General features: G+C 44.0%; 1 protein-coding gene across 1 annotated transcript; it reads right to left on the bottom strand.

Annotated features, from left to right (window-relative positions):
• Positions 1-109: 109 nt before the first annotated feature.
• SH2D1B (SH2 domain containing 1B) lies at positions 110-26,132 on the bottom strand. Its single transcript, XM_040460978.1, has 4 exons — positions 25,882-26,132; positions 7,283-7,346; positions 4,475-4,640; positions 110-2,714 (listed from the first exon to the last, which is right to left on the bottom strand). The coding sequence occupies exons 1-4, from the start codon at positions 26,043-26,045 to the stop codon at positions 2,677-2,679; spliced, it is 432 nt and encodes a 143-aa protein (XP_040316912.1). The 5' UTR covers positions 26,046-26,132; the 3' UTR covers positions 110-2,676.
• Between the last annotated feature and the right edge of the window lie 1,370 nt (positions 26,133-27,502).

Here is a 27,502-nt window from a genome sequence, read left to right as displayed (position 1 = left end):
ACAGGTCATGATCTCTGGGTTCGTGAGTTCGAGCCCTGCATCAGGCTCCAAGCTGACAGTGTGGAGCCTGCTTGGGATTCTCTCTCTCCCTCTCCCTCACAAGTGCCCCTCCCCTGCTCACATACACACTCTCTCTCTCTCTCTCTCTCTCTCTCTCAAAATAAACAAACTTAAAAAAAGAGAGACTGAATTACACTCAACAATATAGACTAGAACCAAACATGGTGTTCAGTGAGAAAGGTAATAACATAATTGGAACAATAGAATATTGTGTATGTAAATGTAAAAGACCTGTATTCACAACCAATGCTGTACCTTCTACAAGGGTGCATACATATCAAGGGTATATATCAAATAGTATTGAGCAACTTCCCATGGGGAAGGGTGTGATCATTGGAATGCGGCGCAAAGAGGATAACAATGAAATAAAACAGAAGAAAGGTCTTACATGGATTAATGGTGATAATGAGTTAAGAATTAAGGGATGTGATTAACACCAGTCCATATGGAAGTCCAAAAAAGAAAGAGAGGGAGAGAGATTCCGACTAAACTGTTAAGAGATGACCATAGGATCCAACCATCCTTGAACTGGAAGGTACCTTAGCATTCAGGCCGTCTAATTTCTTCTCGGGGCAGGACGCATCTCTCCCATATCCTTGGAAAATATCACCCTCCACCTAAACTACAACACAGGGCAGGCTCTTAGTGTAAGATTGTTCTAGTGGGTTCAGAGTTCTTTTTGCCATACGGTTAAAACTGCCCTCCTATAGAGAGCCAGCACTGGTGTGAGTTCTGCTGGTAGGCGTTGTATCCTCTGTCACAGAATGGCACCCAAACACTTAATACACCTGCCATTATTGTTTCTCAGGTCTTCCCCTCCCCCCCCCCCCACTGCTTCCTGTCCCACCTACCCGGATCTTGCAACTGTCCTTCACGTGACCTTTTCAAGGTCTTCTAAAAAATTTTCAGCAAATTATAGCATGGCATCCACATCGGCTACTCAGTGTGGCTTGCTGGTTGAGAAATGTGGTGAAATCCCACGGGGGACCAAGCATCATGTAAAGTGCTATGCACGGGTACTCAGAAAAAGGAAATCACTTCTACGAGAATTACGATTGCAAGGTCTTGAACTAACAGTCTTGTTCTACTAGGTTCTGAAATGAATGAAGCTCAAACAAATCTCTGCTATCTGGAACGAGTGGCTACATTTTATCTACTGACTTATTCAGTCATTTGTTCAAGAAATAAATATATTTTCATTGGCCCTGAATATGTTTTCTGTGCCAAAGATTGCTCGGGACTCTGGCAACTGACACATGCTTCTTTGGATATAGAATCAAAGACTAGGGACTGAACCCCAAGAAGCAGGCTTGCTTCTGGTGCCCTCAGCTCTCTGAATATGGTGACTGCATTTCACTTCTTACCTACTTGGTAATAGCTCTGGATTTCTATGAGCCAGAAACTCAGAATGGCTTACACTTTGGGACTCCAACCACACTGTCTGTTCATGTCATCCGGAAATCTCGAGCTCCTCTCTTGAATAACTTTGAAAGATAAGACCAGTAGGGTAAAATGAATCACTATGGCTTGAAGATAGGTAAGAGGATGGGCACAGAATTGGCACATTCCACACTAATCAGGTCTTAGTTAGAATGTCGAACCAGCAGAAAAATTCAAAGGACTTAGAACCAATTCAACAAACCCTTCAGGAATGTGCTTCTGGTCAGAAAGTTCTGTGAACGGGCATGGCTCTACACAGCACACATTTCCACGCTGGGGAATAGGAAGGAGACCCAAGCGTGCTTTGGGGGGCACTTAGAATCCAGCGGGAACAGGAACCACACGAAGGAGGGTACCTTTAAAATCCCCACACCTATCAGTGTGGTACACAGCTACATCCATGCTGCTGAAGTGGTTCGTGCATTAGTGAAATTGGGCAAAACCAGGGAGATAATGCATCCATGGATGTGTTTGACAGGAATATCAAGATTAGTAAGAAAGAGGAGAGCTAGAATGAAGGGGGAGAAGGGTGTGGGAGGGGTCAGGGCCCCCATCATGACCAAGCCCAGGACAGGCAGGGGCAGAGACCATGTTGGCTGTTTGGGAGGATGGAGACCCATGCCAATTCCACGTACATCTCCATCACCCCAGGACCCCTCAACTCCACCAGATACAGCTGGGCTCAGCACAGGGGCAGGGGCAGTGTTTGTTTTACAGATGAAGAAATGGAGAGCCAGCCTGGGGAAGAGGTTTATCCGAAGTCACGTAGCCACAGGGCTGGAACTCAGGCTCCTAGCTCACGGCCAAGTGTGTTCTCTTCTGTATGAAGCTGTGCTTCCGATTGCCTGGTCTAAAGGAGGGTGTCACCCATGATGTAGTGGTATCTTTGATAAGTCAGGGAGAATTGGTTCAGGCTGTCCTATTCCAAGAAAGAAGAGTGCTCAGGGGGAAAGGGGTTTCAAAGCTGCTCGTGGTGGATGCATGGGAGGTGGGGACATGGGGAGTGAGTTCTCTGAGGCTGGCGGACAGAACATCTTCAGTCGCCCAGTCCAGGAGAGTCTGAATAGCTCACTTACAGCTCAGCATTCCAGGTCCACATCTGCAGGAGAAGCAGGGTCACCGGTGAGAGCTGATACCTGACGTCTTCTCGAATTGCTTTGTTCAGTCTCCTTGTCTTCAAGGCAAGACCTCCACATATTCACTGTTACTGTTCTCTGGGGAAAGAAACAGAAGACCAGCCATGAGGATCAGTGCCCAGGAGTCTCACTGACCGACCTCACTCCAGGGAAAGAAGACCTCTCTCCAGGCACAGGACGACCTCAGTTGCTGCATCACAGTGGCATCTTCAAGGGCTGGGGTACCCCAGGGAGCTCTTCTGACAAAATGAGGGGGTCTCTTTACAAGGTTAGGCATCGGAGATTCCCATCCCAGATGCCTCCACCCCCTGGCAGAAAACCTGTGATTCCCTGAAACTGAGAGCGTCTCAAGCTTATTCTAAGGAGGCCAAGGGAATGGAGGAAGGCAACGAGCTGGGGAGAGGATTGTCTCCCCTTTGGGGAAAGCTGAAGACTCTGGGGGGTCACCCACCAGGGCTAATCAAGCATGGGCAGCTGGGGAGGTGAGACTCCTGCCCAGTTCTTAGGAAAGATCTTCAAAGGACGCTCCTCTTCCATTTGATTCTTTAATCATTGCTGGACAGATACTACCACCGCCCCAACCACCCTCGGCACATGTACATTCCTGGGTTTCTACCTCTGCCACCGCACTTTGTGCTTTTTTTCTATAATTTTTGGTAGAACATGGCCGCGGGACGACACCCGTAGCCGAACCTATATAGGAAGTGACTTTGTGTGTGCAGGGGGCAGGGGGCAGAGAAACAGTGGCGGAGGAGGTGTTTTTGTTTTCATTCTTTCATTACTTTCTTAAAGTTCATTCACTTATTTGGGGGGGTGGGAGACGGGCAGAGAGAAGAGGGAGACAGAGAATCCCAAGCGGGTTCCGTGCCATCAGTGCACAGCCAGACGTGGGGTTCGATTCCATGACCATGAGATCATGACCAGAGCTGAAACCAAGAGTCAGACACTTAAGGGACTGAGCCACCCAGGTGCCCCCGGGGGGGGGGGGGTATTTTAATCATTAAAAACCCATACTTCGGGACGACTGGGTGGCTCAGTCGGTGAAGCGTCCGACTCTTGATTTTGGCTGAGGTCATGATCTCACGGTTCGTGGGTTCGAGCCCCACTCTCCCTCTCCCTCTGCCCCTCCCCTGCTTGCACTGCCTCTCTCTCAAAATAAATAAACTTTATTAAAATAAATAAAGTAAAAAGCCATGCTTAGTTTTGTTGGGGGGGGTGAGAAGCTTGCCCTGGCACTCCGGAGGGTGATTTTGCTGTGGACAGAGTGGAATGTGAGGTGATTTCAGGTTCCCTGGAGCTCCCTAGCTGGCCTGGAACTCTCCTACCAACACCCCCAACCTGGCCACTCATAGCTGAAATCCCTCTGCTTGGGAACGTAGCCACACGCACCACCATGAGAAAACGGGGGTGAGCCAAAAATGTTTCAGGGGGTCTGAGCTAAATTCCAGCCACATTGTACCTGACGAGAGAGATTGTTTTCTGAGAGCAGGTTCAAGGTGGGGGTAAGAGAGTAGTTGCGGCTGTTCACGGTAACAATTTGAGAGGCCTCAGCGTGGATTCTTGGCACTCAGATTTACTGACCATCTCTCATGTTCCGCCATGTTTCCATTCCTTTAGGGATGTATCTGAAGTCACTCGTCCCCTAGCACTTATCGAGCAGAATGTGACAGTATGAGCCTTGGAGAGGGCCTTGGAGCGATTTTCTCATCTGAAAATTTTGCCTGCTTGTCCATCCCTTCCCCGAACGGTGGTTCGCACAAGGTCATGGGGCAAAGTCGGCCAGTGGAAGAAACGGGACTATAAGATTCCTTCTGGACCCCCCTGTTAAGGGTTTTTACCGTAAATATTATCCAACTTTATCTGTGACCGTCTCCATCTCAGGCGGGAGCTGGTTTTCTTTATGGGCCGTACAAGGTGGACCACCAGCCCTTGATTTGGTTTCTCAAATGCGGAGATCAATTCCTTTAGGTCTGGAAAGATCTTCTTGGGAGCGCCTTCCACGGTCTGCCAAGATACAAGAAGGAGATGGCTCGTCACCTTCAACTGTGAGTGAAATGTGATACTTCTCAAAGATGTGGTTTTCAGGGCTACCTCTGAGCTGGCAAACTGAAAATAAGTGGCTGGCGGTTCAAGCTTCAGAGCTCACCCCGATGGGGACCCCCCAGGGGGACTCAGCGGGTTAAGCACCTGACTCTTGATTTCGGCTCAGGTCATGATCTCACGGTTTGTGAGTTCGAGCCCTGAAACGGGCTCCACACCTGCTTGGGACTCTCTCTCTCCCTGTGTCTGCCCCTCCCCCGTGCATTCTCTCTCTCTCTCTCTCTCTCTCTCTCTCAATAAATTTAAAAACATTAAAAAAGAAGAAGACGAAGAAAAAGAAAAAAGAGCTCACAGCAATGGAAATACACAGAAACCTTTGTTTTTAAGACCGGCCTCTGACTTGAGCTACTGTGAGTAAAGAGAATAATGACTGAGGCGTCCCGCCTCGGTCTGCAGTGAGCCCCAACCTCAGCAAGTTGTCTGGGGTACCACACAGGGTACCCCTCTGGGAGCCGAGGTCAGACACGGTGCCTTGTGTGTGTTTTCTCCTTTTTTTTAAATTTAAATTTAATTTTAATTTTTTTTTTAATTTAAATCCAAGTTAGTTAACATATAGCATAATACTGATTTCAGGAATAGAACTTAGTGATTCCTCACTTCCTTAGAACACCCAGTGCTCATCCCAACAAGGGCCGGCCCATGTAACCCGTCCCCCCACCCAACGCCCCTCCGGCAACCCTCGGTTTGTTCTCTGTATTTAGGAGGCTCTTATGGTTTGTCTCCCTCTCTGTTTTTATCTTATTTGTCCTTCCCTCGTCCTATGTTCATGGTTTTCTTGATGATCACTGTGGTTCTCAGATGGCTCCATGTCAGACTGCAGACGGGTGTGGTGACCAGAAGTTTCTCTGACGTGTGGTGTGGTTAACCTTCATCAGAGATTCTGGCAGACTTTGCAGCAGACTGCAGGGAAGTTCCATATAAGGCCGTCACTTCAACCCAAGCCGCCATCCACTCACTACAGGCCCCTGAGAGTTTTGCTACCCCTCAGTGAGATGCCTCCTGTATCTGAGTTATAACTGATTTTCGTGCCTCTCTGCTTTGTCCAGACAAGAGACAAAATATGGTATTAAGGAATTATCACGATCTCCCAAAGCATGGACAACAAAGAAAAAAAGTTTTAATATAAGTTGCTTTTTAGAACACATTTCATTTTGAAATAATCTCAGACTTGAAGAAAAGTTGCAAAACTCTTTTTAAAATCTGTATATATATATCCTTCACCTACCCCTCAAAGGTTAACGTTTTATTGTGTATATTTGCTTTTCATTTTCTCTTTCTAAATGTGTATAGATATATGTGCATATATAGCGATACATATATATATATTTTTTATTTTGAGATTGAGTGTAAACGCGATAGCTCTTTAACCCTAAATGCTTCAATATTTCCAAAAAAAGCAAGGACATTACATATCCACACCACAATGATTAAAATGAGGAAATTAGGGGCGCCTGGGTGGCGCAGTCGGTTAAGCGGCCGACTTCAGCTCAGGTCACGATCTCGCGGTCCGTGAGTTCGAGCCCCGCGTCAGGCTCTGGGCGGATGGCTTGAAGCCTGGAGCCTGTTTCCGATTCTGTGTCTCCCTCTCTCTCTGCCCCTCCCCCGTTCATGCTCTGTCTCTCTCTGTCCCAAAAATAAAAATAAACGCTGAAAAAAAAATTAAAAAAAAATAAAATGAGGAAATTAATCTTGATGTAGTACAGACCTTATTCAAATTTTGTCAATTGCCTTAATAATGTCCTTTGTAGGGAAATGAAAAATTATATGTATATACACACACATCACACACACACCATACATCATACATACACACACACACACACACATATGGATATGGCTATATATGTGTGTGTGATATGTGTGTGTGCTTGAGGATCACTGCATATTCTAATTTCTTTTAAATATGCACAATGAACATTAACATATTGAAGATTCTGAGATATTTTGCAGTAAAAAGATCTGCTTAATCTTGTCTGCAAGTGTTTCAAAAAGATTATTTCAGGATTCCCTGTTAGTGAAGATTCAGTTAAATTTATTATACTCTACTTCCTAAGCCAGAGAAATCATTTAAAAAAAAAAAGGTTTTTTTCTGCTTAGTGCTCAGTAAACCAGAAAAATTAAAGAAACCCCCAAGACTGCTAGTCCACTGATGCTCCCCTTATATTTTCCTGTAACCATGGAGCTCACATGGCTTCCTATACATTCAGACCTCTCCCCACCTTCCCATTCCAACCCGCCCTGGTCATTGCGTCGTCTTCTAATTGGACAGTGGTCCCATATGGAGTCCAGGCTGGTGCATTTAACCCTGGGGGATCCAGGGTCATGCATACCTCTACGGGTCTGAATAACAGCCTTGATTATTCAAAAATTCTCCCTATTTCCCTCAGAGAAAGACAGGGTTAACTATTGATTTGACTCAAACTCTGCATGTTGCTTCCCTTTTTAAAATGCCTCTACGTGGCCACATCTCAGGTTCAAGAGATGATCTCAGATTCTTCTCCCCACCTTTTGTTGCTGCTTTTACAGCAGTTCCGGTACATTCTTACCTGTATGTTGTAAAACCCATGTCTCTCTTTGAAGATTCGGTATGTGTAGACGAAATTTTTAAACCTGTGGGAAGATAACTGTGTGAATCATTATATTCTTTTTTTCTAAGTTAATTTATTTATTTTGAGAGAGAGAGAGAGGGAGAGAGTATGGGAGGGGCAGAGAGAGGGAGAGACAATCCCAAGCAGGTTCTGAATCATGGCCTGAGCGGAAATCAAGACTCAGACGTTCAACCGACTGAGCCACCAGGCACCCCAACATAAGGTTCTCATAGGCAAATCCGGGTAGCATATACCTCTCTATTATGCGTGCAGTGCCTTTGGCGTTCTTGAATCCTAAAAAGAAACTGATCATTTTCAGGCGTTCTCATCTGTGGGAATTTGAAAGAGACAAAGGTTTGGAAATGGGGACCCTAATTCTGCTGGTGGACATCAGGGCTTGTGGCCAAGAGGGTAAGGAGAGAGAATTTTCTATTTCCATAGTCTTGGTACTTCTCTCTAGTTTTTTTCACTTAGCTCTAAGTTGGTGCAACATACAAAATGCCATTGAGCCGTTCCTGTACTGTTTGCCAAACGATGTGTCATTGACCTCGATAGAGATAGTTAGTGTTAATTAAAACAGAACGTGGAGAGTTCTGTCCAGGGAGGTGACATGCTGTGCTTTTGTTCTTCGTTGGAATTGGTGCCACTGGCTAAGTAATCTAACTGGAATCTACACAACAGACCCAATCTAACAATTTCCAAAGCAAGATATAGCATACAAACATTACCGTATTTCTGCAACTCCAAGATGCCATCAATGTAAAGTGTCAAATTAACAATAGCTTTCCAGGAGAAAAACGCATACGTTAAATGTTTCTACCAACCATTCAACATGTTCTGATCCCACACAAACATTAAAATGTAAAAAAAAAAAAAAAAAAAAAAAAAAAAAAGGGATGCCTGGGTAGCTCAGTTGGCTGAGTGTCTGACTTCAGCTCAGGTCGTGATCTCAGGGTTCATGAGTTCGAGCCCCAAATCTGGCGCACTACTGACAGCACAGAGCCCACTTTGGATCCTCTGTCCCCCCCACCCTCTCTCTGACCCTCCCCTGCTCATGCTCTCCCTCTCTCAAAAATGAATAAACAGGGTGTTTTATGGAAACCAATTTGACAATAAATTATATATTAAAAAATGAATAAACATTTGTTTAAAAAGTAAAGAGGGAGTGAGAGATTAAAGGCATTGACATGAGGTTCAAATTATCTGATGACTCTCCCACCACCACTTTGCACCTGTGCCAAAGAATCATTGGACTGAATTGAGAATTTAGAAAGCTACTTAGAGCGTTAACAGAAGCTTATTACAGAAGACTTTATCACTGTTTGTCTGAAGGCTTTGGCAATTGACTTCAAATTCCAATCCTTTTTGTGGGGTTTCCTGAGGCCGGAATAAGCCAGTGGGTGTCCCCAAATCACATGGGAAGCAACACAACATTTCACATGAGTCCTTGTCCACATGTGATAAGGTATCGCACATCTGGGAAGAGGTCTCAAATATTTCTTTTCACGGAGGTATCGTTCAAATTAGGATCCAAATGAGGTCCGTATGTTGCATTTGGTTGATCACACAGTCCTTAGAGACCCAACTATCAAATGTTAAGTTCTTAAATGACTTCAGTTTTAATTACACTGTTGTATTATGAACTAAGACAATCTCCACCAGAGGAATGTGAAAGATTAAAGCAAATGGAGTTTCTACGTTAACTAGTCCGAAAGCCATAGACTTCAAGTTATAAAGACAGACATTGCTCAAATTTGATCTTTTTCTTTGCAAAGCACTTAAAAATTTTTTTTGATGTTTATTTATTTTTGAGGAGAGAGAGACAGAGTGTGAACAGGGGAAGGTCAGAGAGAGAGGGGGACACAAAATCTGAAGCAGGCTCCAGGCTCTGAGCTGTCAGCACAGAGCCCGATGCAGGGCTCGAACTCATGAGCTGTGAGATCATGACCTGAGCTGAAGTCAGACACTTAACCAACTGAGTCACTCGGGCGCCCTTTGCAAAGCATTTTAAATGAAATAACGAGCCATGTTGCCACATTGCTTTGCAAAGAAATTGACTTTTTGAACTTGTGATACCTACATGCATTGATTTTGGAATGTTTAGGGGAAAAAATTCGCTAAGAGATTACAGAGCATATACTTTATATGACTATAGGGTCTTTGGGTAAACTTATTTTTATAGTAACTTATTTTTATAAGTAAAAACTTATTTTTTTAATACCCTCTGTTCTAATTATTATTATTTTTAAATTTGTTATTTTTGAGAGAGAGACAGAGAAAGCACGTGAGCGGAGAAGGGGCAGAGAGAGGGGTGGGGGGAGAGAAGATCCAAAGTAAGCTCTGTGCTGATGGCACAGGAACCATGAGATCATGACCTGGGCCAAAGCTGGACGCTTAACCGACTGAGCCACCCTGGTGCCCCTAACTGTTATTTTATAAATGCCACTTAAAAACTTATAAAAGAAACATGGTTCTTCCAGCATACATTTATACTAAAGATACATAAAAAGACCATGTTTATCCTAGGCCTTCGCCCCATCACCAATGGTGACGGGGGAGCCCCTTCTTCGGCTCCAAAGCTTACAGTCTTGCCTCTACTCTCTGCCTTCAGTCCCCTGGCCTAATCTCATCATGCCCTTTGTCCCTGCTGTCATCATTACAAGAACCCCAGTCTTGCTGGTCATTGACCTATTCTTTAATCATCCCCGTCCACCTTGCTCTAAAGGAAACCTTGCTTTGCCCCAGGACATGGCCCCCCCCCTGCCTCGTCTACAAGGCTGCTTCTTTCTCCCAAAGCCCTCCCCCTGCAGGGCCTGAGGGGGACACCCGTGTCCCGGTTCTCAGCTGTTTCCCTCCTTCCTCCAAACCCTCAGCTTTGAGTTTCACATCATTAGATTATGTCGCCTACCTATTGCCCCTCCCTGCTGCGGCATGTCGTGCCCCGGCTTACTGCCACTCGATTCTCCATGGCACAGCCTAGCTCTTAGCCCATCGTCACTGTCTTCAGTGCTATTCCTGCCTCAGCCTCCATGATTGTAGTCCACACGTACATTCCCCTGAGACATTCCAGTTTCTCACCTCCTTCAGCTCTTCTCCAGGGGCCTCACCCTCCACCTACATCAGCCACGCGCTCCTATGTCCAACAACCAGGACTGGGGGGCCCAGGGCAACATCAAAATGCAAGGCCCCTTGTTAAAAAATGGTTAGGAATTTCAACATGGCAACAGCAGAGCATTAAACCAAGTGCAGGGCCCTGTGGGTGGCAAGCCATGAAGCCAGCCCTGCTTTCTACTTTGAGCTTGTGATTGCCACTAACCGTAACCCTTTGTAATGTGACCTTCACACATCCCACTCTCTTGCTCCCGCTTCTAGACCCTTTCCTCCATTCACTGACCCCATCAATCCCTTGACCATAGAGCCTCCAATCTATTGGCCCTACCACTTTTCACTGTTGTCACCCTTGGCATGCTAACTGGTCTCACTTTGAATTAATGACCACAGACCTCCAATGGGCTCTTAGTGCCCCCACCCGAGGCAAGCATTTCCTTCCCTATTCCCTCAATAGTGATTCTACGTTGTCTCCTTTCTTCTTAAACCCTGAACACCTCACGCTTAACTGATGACTTCATAGAGATTCAAGCAATCAGAAGGAAACCGCCAGTCTCTGAATTGCCACAGCTATTAGCCTGTGCGGTCACCTACTCTGCCTTAATTACCATGCCTGAACCTTGCATGTTACTCTGGAAATAATCCCTCTTACTTCCACTGGACGCCATCCATTTTCATCTGTTCAAGGACATAGTTCTAGAAATTTCTTCCTCCCTCTCCCTGATGTCATTAATTATTATTCTTTCCACAGCTAGGGTGGCCCTTTTAAAAACTGTGAGTCAGATGTGTTGTTTTAATTATAGAGATTTATTAACTTTTTCCACTTGTTCAAAAGATTTTCCTATACAGGTAAATAGCAAAAATATTTGTCATCTATTTGCACCAAGATGATTTTGATTTCAATCGTCAAGTAGCAATTGTCATTGACTCTTATATCTTCTAATATTTAACAAATGCCTTGAATTTTTTGCAAAAAAAAAAATGTGAGTCAGGCTATGTCCCTCCTCTGCACAAAAATATGGTCAATTTATTTAAAAATTTTTTTACTTTTAAGTAATCTCTATACCCAACATGGGGCTCAAACTCACAACCCTGAGATCGCTCTTCCAACCAAGCCAGCCAGGTGCCCCAAATCTGGTCAATGTTGAATAAGAAAAATAAGATTGCTGCGTGTGAAGGGACGGCAGGGCGTGTTTCTGTCTTAACACATCTCATGTCTTCTTATAGAGCTATAATTAAGACAGCGAGGAACTGATTCGAAGGTAGAAAAGATATTAATGGAATAAAATAGAGAGCCCAGAAACAGATCCACATATGTCTGAAAACTTGGTCTATGATAGGGTTGGCACAACAGAGCAGTGAGGAGGGGACAGGCTAGTTGTTAAATGGTGACGGTGATGTTCTCACGTGTAAACAAGTAAAAGTGGACCCTACTTCACACTCTTTTTTTTTTTTTTAATGTTTATTTATTTTGGGGAAAGAGAGAGAGAGTCACAGAGCACTAGTGGGGGAGGGGCAGAGAGAGAGGGAGACACAGAATCCGAAGCGGGCTCCAGGCTCCGAGCTGTCAGCACAGAGCCCGACGCGGGGCTCGAACCCACGAACCGTGAGATCATGACCTGAGCTGAGGTTGGGAGCTTGACCTACTAAGCCACCCAGGTACCCCACCTACTTCACATTCTAATTGAAGACCTAACTGTGAAAAAACAAAACAGTGAGCTTAGGAGAAATAAATATGAAGGAACCACTTAGTGACTTGTTAAGGAAGGAGTTTCTTTCCGTCACAAAAAGTATAAGCCTTAAGAAAGATTAATGAACTCACTATATTCAAATTAAAATTTCTTGGGGCACCTGGGTGGTTCAGTTTGTTAAGTGTCCAACTCTTGATTTTGGCTCCAGTCATAATCTCACAATTCATGGGATCGAGCCCCACCTTGGGCTCTGCGCTGACAGCATGGAGCCTGCTTGGGACTCTCTCTCTCTCTCTCTCTCTCTCTCTCCCCCTCTGCCCCTCCCCCACTCACACACGGTCACATGCAAGCACACGCTTTCCCTCAAAAAATTTAATTACTTAAATCAAAATTCCTAATTATCAAAATACATTAGCAAAGCGAAAAAGTCTGCAAACTGGGAAAAGATATTGCAGCACTAGTATGTAATAAGAACACTGATTTACCGTAAGAAAAAGGCAAACAAAATGGCCAATAAACATAGGAAAAGATGCTTCACTTCACTCTCAATCAGGGAAATACAAATACGAACCACAATTAGATATCATTTCACACCAAACTGGTAAAGACATATGAGTTTACTAATGGAAAATATTGGCTGTGATGTGAAGCTATAGAAAGTTTTACATACAACCAATGGGACGTAATTAGATACTGATGTCTCGGAGAACAATTTGGCAAAATCTAGTAAAGCTGAAATGCATACACTCTATAAGCCTCAATGTGTACCTTTCGAGATAGGTAATATTGACACAAAACTGACAATGCCAATATCTTATTATTTACTAAAAAGCAAAGATCATAGAAACTAAATATGTAATACATTTAAATGCATTTACAATCAAAGAAAATCATAAATATATGATAAACTATTAAGTCAAAGTGTAAAACTAATGACAAGACATAAAATAAATACCAATTTTCTAATGCAAACCACCATTAGATGAAATTAATTAGCATCTAGTGTCCCAAAAATAACAAATCAAACACTCCGTAAACCTCATTAAATTTAAATTAATGATGAAAAGTGTAAAGGAAAATCGCTATTTTTAGTGTAATTTTGAGGCGCAAATGAGGAAAGGGAGAAGTGAGCATGAAGGGAGGGGCAGGGAAGAAGACAGGGAGGGGGGTGAATCACTGGGGTCATCACTGGCCTCTGAGGATTTTTTTATGCAAACACTTCCATCTGTCGGAAGAGCCTTATCTGTTGACACTAGTTGGGGTAAGTTTACGCTCACTCTGACCACTTTCCTTTGAGTTTTTTCACCTTCAAACAATCTCCTCTCTTGCTCTGCAACTCCAAACAAATCTGTTTTGGACATTTTGGATCCTCATAGGAGCTGCTACCTTTTTCCTGAAAGCAGAGTTTGTTCTTCAAGCCCTTCCGAATGTCAGGGGTTAGCTGTCTAAGATTCCGCACGCGTACTGACTACTCTGAAACAGACTTTATCCCAACACAAAAACAAACCAACAGTCAAAAAGGGGCTCAATTTTCCTGCCAGGGTAGTGGACGCACAGGGTTGTGTTTGTTCCGGGTGTGCAATATGGTGATTCAACACTTTGATCCGTTACTCAGTGCTCGTCACGACCAACCGTGTTTTCTGCATCCCTTTCACCTCTCTGCCCCATCCGCTCCCCCATCTCCCCTCCGGTAACCATGTTTCTTCTCTATAGTTCAGAGTCTGTTTTTTGATTTGGGTGTTTGTTTTTTTTTTTTTTTTCCTGTGTTGGTTTGTTTCCTAAATTCCGCATATGAGTGAAGTCATAGGATATTTGTCTTTCTCTGGCTGACTCATCTCACCTGGCATCATACACTCTTACCTCCATCCGTGTTGTGGCAAGATTTCATTCTTTTCTTTTGGCCGAATAAAGTCCCACTGTGTGTGTGTGTGTGTGTGTGTGTGTGTGTACACAGTATTTTCATATTTTGGGGGGGTAAATACCCAATAATGAAATTACTGGATCACAGGACGGTTCTATTTTACATTTTTGGAGGAACATCCAGACTGTCTTCCACAGTGGCTGCACCAGTTCGCATGCTCACCAATGGTGCACAAGAGTTCCTTTTTGTCCACATCCTCCCCAACCCTTGTTTTCTGTGTTTTTGATTTTAGCCATTCCGGCACGCGTGACATCCTCGGCCCTTTCGAAGTATACGATTTTGCAGTGAAGGCTATGTTTTTATTCTCTAGTGACTCTCTTTCAGGAAGGATTTACTTTTTTCAGTCCTCAGAAAAAAGTTGTGCTTCGAAGAAACGGACCCAGGGGCGCCTGGGTGGCTTGGTCAGTTAAGCGTCGGACTTGGATCTCAGCTCAGGTCACGATCTCATGGCTGGTGAGATTGAGCTCCGAGTCGAGCTCTGCGCTGACAGCGTGGGCCTGCTGGGGATTCTCTCTCCCCCACCGCTCTCTGCCCCTCCCCTGTTCACACATGCGTGCTCTCTCTCTCTCTCTCTCTCAAAATGAATAAATAAACTTTAAAAAAAAGACCTAAAATGAATATAGTATAAAAATTGGTCTCCCGATTTCTCCCCCTGTGCTGGGATGGGAAAGGGGTAGAGGTGCCTACCTGCTGATGTCCACAGGGACCAAAGAGGGGCAATGGCTGTTGGGGTGCACTTGGTGGATTCCTGTCTTACCCCTTCTCAAGTCTCTTAGAGCTACAATAACTGATATCATAATATCCTCGCTAAGCTTATAGCAGCCAAGCAGCCACATGTCACCTTTGCCATCCAAAGCTTTGCTCAAAGACCTGGTGGTGCAAGGCAGCTGAGTTGATGATTCAGGGCACCAAGTGCTTTAGGTGGAGCGCCTTGGGTGGGGTGCTCCATCAGGGGGAAGGAGGGGAAACTTTGAGAAAAGTTGTCCTTTACTGGTCAAATATACCTCTGATCATACTGAATTTCAATTACTCATTTCCTCCCCTGCACCTCACACTTGGCTGTGAGCTCCGAAAGACCAGACTCATGTCTGCTTTGCTCACTCCTGCACTTTGCCTGCCCCACAGTTACGCTCAGTGAATATTTGTTGAGTTCATTGAATTATATTTTTTTTAATTTTTATGTTTATTTTTGAGACAGAGAGAGAGAGAAAGCGTGAGCGGGGCAGGGGCAGAGAGAGAGGGAGACACAGTATCCGAAGCAGGCTCCAGGCTCTGAGCTGTCAGCACAAACCCACGAACTGCAAGATCGTGACCTGAGCCAAAGTCAGATGCTTAACCGACTGAGCCACCCGGGTGCCCCTGCATTGAATTATCTTAACAAGAAATGTGCCAAGCCTATATGAAGAAATCTTACTAAGAGACATGAGTTGCAATGTTTTTGAATGGAAAGATTAAGTATTGTAAAAAATAACAATTCTTATCAAATTATATATTATTTTTTGAGTGTTTATTTTTTGAGAGAGAGAGAGACAAAGCATGAGCGGGGGAGGGGCAGAGAGAGAGGGAAACACAGAATCTGAAGCAGGCTCCAGGCTCTGAGCCGTCAGCATAGAGCTGAACGCGGGGGTTGAACCGTAAGATCGTGACCTCAGCTGAAGTCAGATGCTCAACCGAGACACCCAGGCGCCCCTCAAATTATATTTTAATTGGCACCCCTAGCTCCAACCTGCCCTGAACTCCACTCACTTATTCAACTACTTAACATCTCTTAAATGTCCACTAGGTGTTTCAAATCCAGTATGCTCAAAACCAGTTGTTTTTTTTTTAATTTTTTTTTTTTCAACGATTATTTATTTTTGGGACAGAGAGAGACAGAGCATGAACGGGGGAGGGGCAGAGAGAGAGAGGGAGACACAGAATCGGAAACAGGCTCCAGGCTCCGAGCCATCAGCCCAGAGCCCGACGCGGGGCTCGAACTCCCGGACCGCGAGATCGTGACCTGGCTGAAGTCGGACGCTTAACCGACTGCGCCACCCAGGCGCCCCTCAAAACCAGTTTTATACCTGTGCGATTCTATCCCACTACCGAGTCAATATCCTAACTGATGTCCATGAACTATGAGAGTTTCTACTCTGTCTGGTGAGAGCACACGCATTTGCAGACTAATGAGAGTCCCATTTCTATTGGCTTCTTTTGAGTGATTTTTTTTTAACCTGGCTGTGGGTACCTTCCTCATGTGGATGAGCTATTCACCACTAAGCTGAAGATTTGAGATTTCTGCAGATCTCTGGATGATCGGCAGATCTGCAGATCTTTCTCCATGTGTCTCTCCTCTTCTGCATTCTCTGCCATGAGTTCTAGGCACAACAGACTTCCTGGACTTCTACCTCTAGCTCATCAATTGAGGGAGACCATAAGGCCCTACCTGGGTAGACAAGGACATTAATATTGTTATTGAGATTATCTCAGATGCTCAGGAATCTAGAAGAAAGATAGAGCTTGTTATGCAGAAACATGGAACATAGAGACACCCAAATTAAAATACTAGAGGTAAAAGCTGCATTGTCTAAGATGTAGAATATGCTGAATGGGATTAGCAGCAAATTTCACGTTGCAGAAAAAATTAATTCGTGAACTTGGAGGTAAAGTGACATGACAGAAACTACCAAAAGTGAAATGAAGAAACCATTGAAATACAAATGGGGGAAAAAAAACAGTACAGAAAATAAACAAAAGAGAAAGTTATTCTCTCAAAGTGTAAATAATATTAATGAAGTTTCATGGGCAGCTGGGTGGTTCAGTCAGTTAAGCGTCCGACTCTTGATTTCGGCTCAGGTCATGACCTCGGGGTCATGTGATTGAGCCCCACATCGGGCTCCATGCTGAGCGTGGAGCCTGCTTGGGATTATCTCTCTCTCTCTCTCTCTCTCTCTCTCTCTCTCCCTCTCTCTCTGCCTCTTCCCCCTCACCCCCCCCAAAATAAATAAACATTCAAAAAATATATTAAAGTTTCATTTGACATCAGTGAAATTCACAACTTACTTGGTAACACAAAGTAACAGACCTCACTCAAAAAAATAGACTGAATAACCCTGTACCTATTAAAGAATTTGAATTGGTACTTAAAAACTTTCCCACAAAGAAAATTCTAGGCCCAGATGACTTTACTGATACATTCTACTGAACATTTAAGAAAGGAATAATACCAATTGTAAATAAACTCTTCAGAAAATTAAAGAGACTACTCCTAATTTATATTGTGAGGCTAGCATTTCTCTGATATGAAAACCATTTATAGACATGTTTTTAAAGTTAAGGTACAGATTATATTCCCCATGACATAGATTCAGTAATTCTTACCAAAATGTTGGCAAATCAAATTAACCAATGTGTACAAAAGACTCCACATAGTAATCAAATGGGATTTATGTCAGGATTAATTTCAAGGTTGTTTTAATATTTGAAAATTAATGAATATTGGTTGATTAGCTCCCAGAAGAAACCAAAAGGGATACACTCCTTGGCATCAGTATTGGCAATGATTTTTGTGACACTGAACACAAAGACAACAAAAGTAAAATAAACAAGTGGGACTACTTTGAACTACAAAGCTCTGCACAGCAAAGGAAACCAACAACAAAGTGAAAAGGCAAACTGCTGAATAGGAGAAAATATTTGCAAATTATATGTATGCTAAGGGGCTAATATCCAAAATATATAAAGAACTCATACAATAGCAACAAACAAATAATCTGATTTTAAAAATGGGGAGAACTACATAGGCATTTTTCCCAAGAAGATATACAAATGGCCAACAGGTACGTGAAAAGTGCTCAACATCACTCATCATCAGGGAAATACAAATCAAAACCACAATGAGATACCATTGCACGCCTGTCAGATGGTTATCATCAAAAAGCCAAGAGATAATAAGTGTTGTCACGGATGTGGAGAAAAGGTAAGCTTTGTGTGTTGTTGGTGGAAATGTGAGCTGGTGCAGCTACTATTTAGGAAGCAGTAAGAAGATTCCATGAAAACATAAAAATGAAACTACCGTATGGTCTAGCAATCCCACTTCTGGATATCCAAACTGAATGAAATCAGTATGTTGAAGAGATATCTGTACTTCCATTTTTAATGAAGCATTATTCACAGTACCAAGATATGGAAACAACCTAAGTGTCCATCAACAGATAAATGGGTAAAGATGTGGTGTATGTGGTGTATGTGTGTGTGTATATACATATATATACACACACACACACACACGTATATATATACATATACACACACATACAATGGAATATTTTTCAACCATGAGAAGGAAGGAAATACTGCCATCTGAAATAACATGGATGGGCCTTAAGGGCATTATGCTAAGTGAAATAAGCCAGACAGAGAAAGACAAATATTGTACAGTATCACGTATATGTAGAATCTTAAAGAAAAAAAAAAGAGAGAAATTAACAGACTAAATATGACTCTCAATCAATGCAGAAAAAGCATTTGACAAACTTTGATATACATTTCTGATAAAAACTCTCAACCTTACTAGGAAGAGAAGGACTAAAATCACAATGGTAAAAGACTGAATACTTTTACCCGAAGATCAGGAGATGACAAGGATTTTGGCACTTGTCACTTCTACTCTGCGTTGCTGTGGAAGTCCTAGCTAGTGCATAAGGCAAGGAAAGAAACGGAATGGGAAGATTGAAATGGAAGAAGTACGCCCGTCTTTAATTGCAGATGGCATAGGGAAAATCACATGAGCGCTACAAAGAAGCCACCAGGCCAGCGAGTGAGTTCGACAAGGCGGCAGGATACAAGATCAATATACAGAAGTCAACTATATTTTTATTGACTTGTATTGAACAAGTGGAATGTGAAATTAAAGTAACATCATGTCAAACAACCCAAAAAGATGAAATCTTAGGGATGAAATTGACAAGAGATATACAAGACCTGTTACAAAACATTTCTGAGAGAAATTTTAAAAGACTTAAATAAATGGAGATATTAAACTATGTTCATGGGTCAGAAGTATACATGTAAGTTTCCATGTCAGTTCTCCCCTAATTGATGTATAGGTTCATGCAATCTCAACCTAAATCCCATCAGGCTTTTTTTGGTGGTAGCTGAAAAGCTGAGTCTAAAATATGTACAGAGATGCAAGGAACCTAGGACAGCCAAAATAACCTTGAAAAAGTTGGGGACTTACACTACGTGATTTCAAAACTTATTATAAAAAGAAAGTCATCAACACAATATAGAATTTTCATAAAAATAGAAAAAAGATCAATAGATCAACAGATCCAAACTTACATGGTCAATAGATTTTTTTTTTTTTTAACAAAGACATCAAGGCAATTCATGAGGAGAAAAGATAATCTTTTCAACAAAGGAGCTGGAACAGTGAGGTAGCCATACCTAATGAACTCCAACCCTAACTTTACCCCAGATACAAAAATTAAATCAGTATGGGCTGCAGTAAATGCAAAAGCTGACACTGTTAAAACCTAGATGAAAACAAAGGAGAAAACCTTTGGGAAATTAGTTAGGCAAGGATTTATTACATACACACCAAAATTATGATCCTCAAAAGAAAAAACTAATAAAATTTGGCCTCATTAAAATTAAGGATCTCTGTTCTTTGAAACACACCGATTAAAGAGGATAAAAAGACAAGCCACAAAATGGGAGAAAATATTCACAAACCACCTGTCTCATAAAGAACTTGCACCAAAATAGGTAAAGAGTTATCAAGACTAAGAAAATAAATAATAGGAAAATAAAAATTTCATGGGCAAAATATTTGAATGGATACGTCATCAAAAAGATATATGGATGGCAAAAAAGTGTATGGAAAAATACTCAGTATCGTTATTCATTAGCTACACGTACATTAAAACCACAATGAAATACCACCGCACTTACTAATATGGCTTAAACACAGAAAGCAGACCAAGCAAAGTGTTTGCGAGAATGTGGAGCAATCAGAACTCACATAATGCCCGTGGGAATGTAAAATAGTGCATTCACTTTGGAAGACAGCATGGTAGTCTCTTGGAAATATAAACGCACATTGAACATATGACTCAGCACTTATTTTCCTGGGACAAATGAAACCATATGTCCACAAGACTTGGTCACAAATATTCATAGCCACTTCAGGTGTAATAGTTCCGAATGAGCTAAACCAATAGGGTAATGGAATAGTACTCAGCAATGAAAAGAATGCACTTTGTAACTATACCGATGAATCTCAAAATAATTATTCTGGAAGAAAGAAGTCAGACAAGGGGACGCCTGGATGGCTCAGTCCGTTAAGCACCTGACTCTTGATTTTGGCTCAGGTCGTGATCTCACGGCTCATGAGTTCGAGCCCCACGTCGGGCTCTGCGCTGACTGCGTGAAGCCTTCTTGTGGTCCTCTCTCTCCCTCTCTCTCTCTGCTTCCCCCCTGCTTGTGCTCTCTCTCTCTCTCAAAATAAGTAAATAAACTTAAAAAATTTTTTTTTTTAAAAAAGAAAGAAGTCAGACAAAAAGGGCTACTACTTTATGATTTGATTTCTATTAAATTCTGGAAAATGTTAATAGTCTCAAACTATATTGGGTCCGCCGGACCAAAATGGAAATAACCTAAGTGTCTGATTATGTATAAATTATGATATATCCAATCAACAAAACAGCCAGCAATCCCAAAAAGATGGTGTGTGTTGGCTTTCTTTGATGGGGAAAGATGCCAACGATGCACTGAAAAAAACCAGTGTGCAAACCCTCATGTATGACGAACGATTTGTGTACATATACGTATTTCCTTAAACACGCATATGCATAGAGAGCAGCCTGGAGACATGTGTACTGAAATATCAGAAATGGTAATTTCCATGTGGTGAAACTGAGAACATTTCTGCTTTCTTTTTTATACCTTTCTCCACATTTGGATTTTCTAAAATAACCAAAAAAGTTTGAATTCTTTTTTTTCCTTTGTGAGCTCTAGAGTCTTTCCAAAGATCTCAGAACCTGGGAGCTAGAAATGACACCCTCTCTGCACCCCCCGCCTCCACCCGGGGCTCTTCCACTCCTTTCTATCTCTGCTTTCTCCTCAGTGAGGACATGTGGTAAGTCAGGGCCCGGATTCTTCTCATCGGCAGCCGTCCCACGGCTACAGAAAGTCCCTCCTTTCCCCTCAGACCCACAGAGGAAGCCTCGGCTCTCCCCGTAGCCACTCCACTTTGACTCTACTGATTATAAAGGCAGACCCGCGTCCAACTTCTCACACTCACAGGGTCACACTACAGAGGCAGTGTTTTTGCATGCCAGTGCTTCCTGAAAGCTCTATCAGGGTACACGATCAAGTAGCATTTCCTGTCTAGAGTTACCACATCGCTTTCTGGTCAGTACTAGGTGCTGCTTGGCCAACCCTTCGTGTGACTTCCTTTAGTTCGAAACTTCCCTGAGATATTTTTGTTTAGGTCTGTGAAAGCGTGGAAGGTGGCCTATTGCCATATTGCCATTCTAACAGCAAAGAAGGGGCAGCCTCAATGTTGGGAAGCAGAATGGTAAGACTCCACGTATCAGGGTCCGCTGGCAAGACCTCCGGTCCTCGGCTTGGGCACTTTATAACACAATTCCAAGGCGAGTACCTTGAGCATATGTCAGGGGCACTGGGGACATGGGTAAGAAGGAACATACTGACGCGTTGGCAAGTTGGGCTTGGACAAGTTATCTAATAAGACACTCCAGTATCTGGGGCACCCGGCTGGCTCAGTAGGTGGAGCATGTGGCTCTTGGTCTCAGAGTCATGAGTTCGAGCCCCACCTTGCGAGTAGAGATTATATATTTAATAAACAAGTTGAAAAAGGAGAGAAGAAGGAAAAGGAGAGGAAGGAGAAGGGGAAAAAGAAGAAGGAGCACTTCTAGTTTCTTCTCCCACAAATTAGGGGTAACGTCACCAACTAGAAATGGCTTTGCAAAGAGCAAGTGAGGTAACAAATACAACATGCCTGTCACGATGTTTGGCTCCTAGAAACCACCTTCATGGGGCACCTGAGTAACTCAGTTGGTTGGGCATCAGACTCTTGATTTCAGCTCAGGTCATGATCTCACGGTCGTGGGATCTCTCTGTTCCTCCCCTGTTCACGTATGCACATGTCCTCTCTTTCTCAAAAAAAAAAAAGGACCTTCACGGTGGCTCCAAATGCACAGTTACAGGCAAATAGGCTAATTCTTGAGACCATTTTGGCTTTGCTCACGTCGGGCAACCTAAAGTAGCCTCTCTATCCCTCACTGTACTATAACTCTGTTTTGTTTTCATCATTACTGTCTCCTCTCACCGGAATGTACTTTCACAAGGGCAGGACTGATGCCCGTATCATTCATCGCTATTTTCCCGATGCCTACAACTGTGTCTGGAATACACATTATAAGAGGCGCTCAGTATATGCTTGTTGAATGAATGCGTGAAGGTTCTATTCATTCATCCTCCAAATAACCTGCTGCACTAAAGCTCTCCACACCTTGATGAGTGAGTCGCTCTTTGCTCTCAGTTCCCACACACCCCAATGTGAGTCCGGTCATCGGCACACACTTTGAGTGTCCGTTGACTTCTTTATTTTCCCTACGAGGCTCTGAGCTGTGTTGAGGGCACCAATCTAGTGCCCAGCATAGCTCCTGGCATCTAAGAGACTCTCAACACCCGTTGGACAACTAGAATTGAACGGTCAGTGCTGATCTGCGTGGTGACAAAATTTCACAGGGATCATGATAAAGGCCATTGAGATGGGGGCCATTTGACCTGAGCCTTAAGCCTGATGCATCTGAGATAGGTCTGCCTTTCAGGGACATGGGCACGGGCAAAAATATATACTCCTCTCTCATCATTTGATTTAGTGTTCTTTTTCCGTTTCTTAGCGACTTTCGCTTTAGATGAATATGCAGGCTAGCTGGATATTCCACAAAGTTGTCGAAAAGAAACGTTGACTTTTAAAGAGAATCCCAGGATAGACTACTTACCCTGAAGTCTGGGTCAGGGTCTTCCTGTCTCTATGACGTCCCTGGCACCCGCTTTTCCCATTCCTGCTATTTGCCCTGCCACAGCTAGTTCCTCGCCATCTCCCATCCAGAGACACAACACCCTCAACCGCCATCACCTGTCAGCTTCGGAGCATCTTCCATATCACACTGGAGCTCCGAAAATTCTAGTCTGGGGGAGTTCGAGGAGTTCCAGTCTGGTCATTTCCCTGCATGGAAACCATCTGCGCTTCCCCGTTACCTACACAGTCATTCGTTTCAGACCCCATGACATCATCCCAAACCTACTCTACCAAAAGCCGTTTCCAAGCTACTTTTCTCGAACCCTGTCAAACATCCTACCTCTAGGTATGCCTTCCATTCCGCTTCCCTGTAATCCAATCTTACCCACTCTTTCCAGTCCCAACTCAAATGCCACCTCCTCTAAAAAGACCCTCTTGTTCATCTTTTCTGCCCTTGAATTTGCATAAAACTGCCTCTTCTTAAATTTATCCTTTGCCCTTTTATAATTTATTTATGTGTTTTGGATCTCCTTGAAAAAAAAAATTGCAAATTCCCTGTTAGAATCTCCCTAGGCTCTAGTACCATGTTTGAATAGATAGTAGGGATTCACTACCTTTTTATACGTTTTCAAAAAAAAAATTGGGGGGTGGGGAGGGGCAGAGAGTGAGAGAATCCCAAACAAGTGCTGCATCGTCAGTGCCGAGCCCGACTTCGGCGGGGCTCAATCCCACGAACCGTGAGATCACGACTTGAGCTGAAATCAAGAGTCTGACGCTCAACCGACTGAGCCACCCAGGTGCTCCTACATTCATGATTTTAGCTGCAATTTTCCTGTGCTTCACCCAGCCTTTGGTGAAGAAAGTACCTATTTGGCTTTGTATGGTTAGGAGTGTGTAAGCGCACACATGTGTGCGTGTGTGTGTATTTAGTTGAGGGACGGATGCTGAATTTTACCTAATACTTTTAACCAAATCTGAACGAGTTATGCCGTTCGTAAACTTTGGCTAATTAATATTTCATTAAATAATAATTTACCCAACCTGGAACCGTCCTTGACGTCTTGGAATGGACCAGACTTGAGCACCGTGTACTTTCTCCTCTAACGTGTTCCTGGCTTCTGTTTTGTTAGTAGTTTACTGAAAAGTGGCATTAATTAAAATTGAAATTGGTCTGTAGATTTCCTTTGTGCCTGTGTCCTTTTTGAAAAAAAAAAAGTTTTGCCTTCATACATAGAAATCAGGAAAAAACAATGCAGAGAAACAACTCAAGCTAAAAATGGGTAAAGAATGTGATTGGTCAGGGCCCCCGGGTGGCTCAGTCTTCTGAGCGTCCGACTTCGGCTCAGGTCATGATCTCACTGTTCATGAGTTCAAGCCCCACATAGGGCTTGCCGCTGTCAGGGCAGACCCCGGTTTGGATCCTCTGTCCCCCTCTCTCTCTTTGCCCCTCCCCCATTGGCACTCTCTCTCATAAATAAATAAACATTAAAAAGGAATGTGAGTAGGCAGTTCTCAAAAGAAGAATTACCAATGGCTAAGAAATATATGAATACACTCTTGTCATCACTGGTAATTTGAAAACTCAAACTGCTAACCCCTAAGGCTATCTTTCTTTTACCTACATCCCTGGCATCATATAAAAAAGGAAATCTATCTCTGCCAATTCTGTTAGTAATGACAGTCCCTTTTGTCTTCATTCTTTTTCTTTTTTACGATTTTCTTAACGTTTATTTATTTTTGAGAGACAGAGACAGAGCATGAGCAGGGGAGGGGCAGAGAGAGAGGGAGACACAGAATCCGAAGCGGCTCCAGGCCCCGAGCTGTCAGCACAGAGCCCGACGCGGGGCTTGAACCCACGAACCGTGAGATCATGACCTGAGCCGAAGTCAGACGGTTCACCCAGGCGCCCCCCTGTTGTCCTCATTCTAAGAAGCACTGAAGCGCATCCATAGAGACACTTGGGTTTTAATTCCTATAACAGGCAAAAGAAAAATTTCAGTGATCTCTCCAAACAGAACACTTGAAGATAGTTAGGTTCCCACCGATAGCTGTTCAGGATTGCCTTCTAAACGGGACTGAACAAGCTTGTTTAGCGGGGGAGCTCTGATACTCTGGCCTGAACTCTTTGGAGATGCCAGATAAATTTCAACACAAGCAAGGCGTTTGAGAAATCCGGTCTCTGTTTCTTCGTCTAGAAGATGGTGACTGTTTCTGCTGGCCTTGACTGACTCTAAGGATGAAAGGAAAGGATGCATGTGGAGGCCCTTTACCCATCTAACAAACTTTGAAATCGTATTTTAAGTATCACCAGTGGAGCCGGCAGAATATACGTGAAAACTTCGGTCTCTCGGATTAAAGTTTCCTGAAGGGCATCTAGCCTTTTCCCAGCGCAAACAAACCGACCTCCGCACTGAGCCCTCCTCTTTAGATATGCTGGCACTGATGAGAAAATCCTTTTTCTTTCTTCCTCTTTCTTCCTTTCTCACGTGCACCCCCTTGCCTCTGCAATGCCCCTTTGCCCCCCATATTTCCTGCAGCCCTTCCCTTTGCCCCCACCCCTCCCCTGCTGCTGCACAGGGGCCCCTGGGGTCGCGTATGCGCCGTGGACAGATGGATAGGACACACTCCTTGTGCCCTCTTCAAGCAGAGCCTAGCCTTTTCTCATTCTGCTCATCTGGGCTGCAAGGTCGGAGTGAAATACAATGTCTTTCCCACTGGGCTTCTACTACGCTCGGTGTGAGGTTCCAGATGTGTGTGTGTGTGTGTGTGTGTGTGCGCGCGCACGCAAGATGAGACTACTCACGAGACACAGAGGCACAGCACTCCCGGCATGGACTCGCTGTCCCTTATCAGGAAGTTGCCATCCACCCCATCCTTGAGCAGCAAAGTCTCGCAGTCTTTCTTGGACAGAGGGCCGTGGTAACAAGGCAGATCCATGGGGAGCCCTTTGGTATCCCCGAAATCCATCCCCAAGTCCGGGGACGGCTCTGAGGAGGGAATTAGAGGAGTGGCCTTGAGGGGCCTTTGGAAGCACCTCTCCAGCTGGCTGGTGGCAGTGAGGTGACGCTGCCTTGCGGGACCCAGACTATTTCGAAAGATTCAGGAAATGAAAGGGGTGGGGCTGACGAAGTGACCATGACAGTTCAGCCTGTGAGTGGCCCTAGTGTGACTCACAGAAGTGGGGCAAGTTTGAGCACACGGTAAACTCGGTGATGTTCGTGGGTGGGCTGCAAGGCCGAAACTGAGCTCCCCAGGACGGGGCTGCGGCCTTGAATATCACCCTAAATCACCTGTTTTTTCCTTCTCCGGCTGCTGGTGTTCCTTCCAGGGAGCACACCGCTACCTTTGGCTGCAACCCTTGCCCATTTCTGGCTGGAGCTGCCCATCACTGTGCTACGCTAAGCTCATAACAGGTGCTCAGAAAGTGTTCAGGTGCTGAATGAAGCCAGGTTTGTCCAGATGTAACGGAGCCATTGAAAAGGTAGGACTTCCACAGGTCAAATGGCATGAAAATCAGAAGACATTAGTGGGAACAGAAGGCAACTGAATGCAATGTGGGGAGACAGCCCAGCCCCTGGTTAAGGCTCGTGGCCATTGATGAACAAAGGCCACTGTTTTTTTTTTTTTTTATTTTTTTTCAACGTTTTTTTATTTATTTTTTGGGACAGACAGAGACAGAGCATGAACGGGGGAGGGGCAGAGAGAGAGGGAGACACAGAATCGGAAGCAGGCTCCAGGCTCCGAGCCATCAGCCCAGAGCCTGACGCGGGGCTCGAACTCCCGGACCGCGAGATCGTGACCTGGCTGAAGTCGGACGCCTAACCGACTGCGCCACCCAGGCGCCCCGCAAAGGCCACTGTTAACATCTTCCAGCAGTATGCTTTTTGGAAGGAGCTGGTGCAGGTGGGAGAGATACCTGGGTATGCAAAATCGTTCAGGAATAGTTCTCCAGGTACAAGAAAGGAGTATAGCAGGCTTGGTTTGAATATCTTTGGGTCCTTTGAAGTTCCTGTCCTGAAGGACAGCAGTGATGTGTCCCCATGAAGAAAGACCAAGAAAAGTCTATCCATCCGGAGACACTGAGCCCTCTTTAGTCTGCTGGTATTGATGAGAAAACCCTTTTACTTTCTCTTTCTTGCTTTCTCTGCCTTCCTTCCTTCCTTTTTTTCTTCTTTCCTTCCTTTTCTTTCCTTCCTTTTCATTCTTTCCTTCGCTTTCTTTCTCTCTCTTTCTGAGCCTTTTCTGCCTTGATCAGCTGATATTCTTGGGAAGGGGGACTTCCGTCATCTGAGAGTCAGATTTAGCTTTAAGAGTAATTTCTATGGCCTTACCCCTGCCCAGCTTTAAGATATAATTGACATATAACATTGTGTAAATTTAGGGTGTATGATGCATTGATTTGCTATCTTTCTACATTGCAGAAT

Source organism: Herpailurus yagouaroundi, unplaced genomic scaffold, assembly GCF_014898765.1.
Source record: "Herpailurus yagouaroundi ecotype Mexico unplaced genomic scaffold, PumYag 253, whole genome shotgun sequence".
Lineage (NCBI taxonomy): Eukaryota > Metazoa > Chordata > Mammalia > Carnivora > Felidae > Herpailurus > Herpailurus yagouaroundi.
The sequence above is the reverse complement of the archived record's forward strand: the minus strand, read 5'-3'. Positions and strand labels throughout refer to the sequence as shown.

Excerpts from the sequence above, each read along its gene's own strand:
- SH2D1B (XM_040460978.1), bottom strand. The coding sequence starts at position 26,045 with ATGGATTTCGGGGATACCAAAGGGCTCCCCATGGATCTGCCTTGTTAC. Across the intron at positions 4,641-7,282 it reads ATGGGTTTTACAACATACAG|ACCGTGGAAGGCGCTCCCAA; the intron begins GTAAGAATGTAC and ends GTATCTTGGCAG. Across the intron at positions 2,715-4,474 it reads AAAGTTGGATAATATTTACG|AGAACAGTAACAGTGAATAT; the intron begins GTAAAAACCCTT and ends TTCTTTCCCCAG.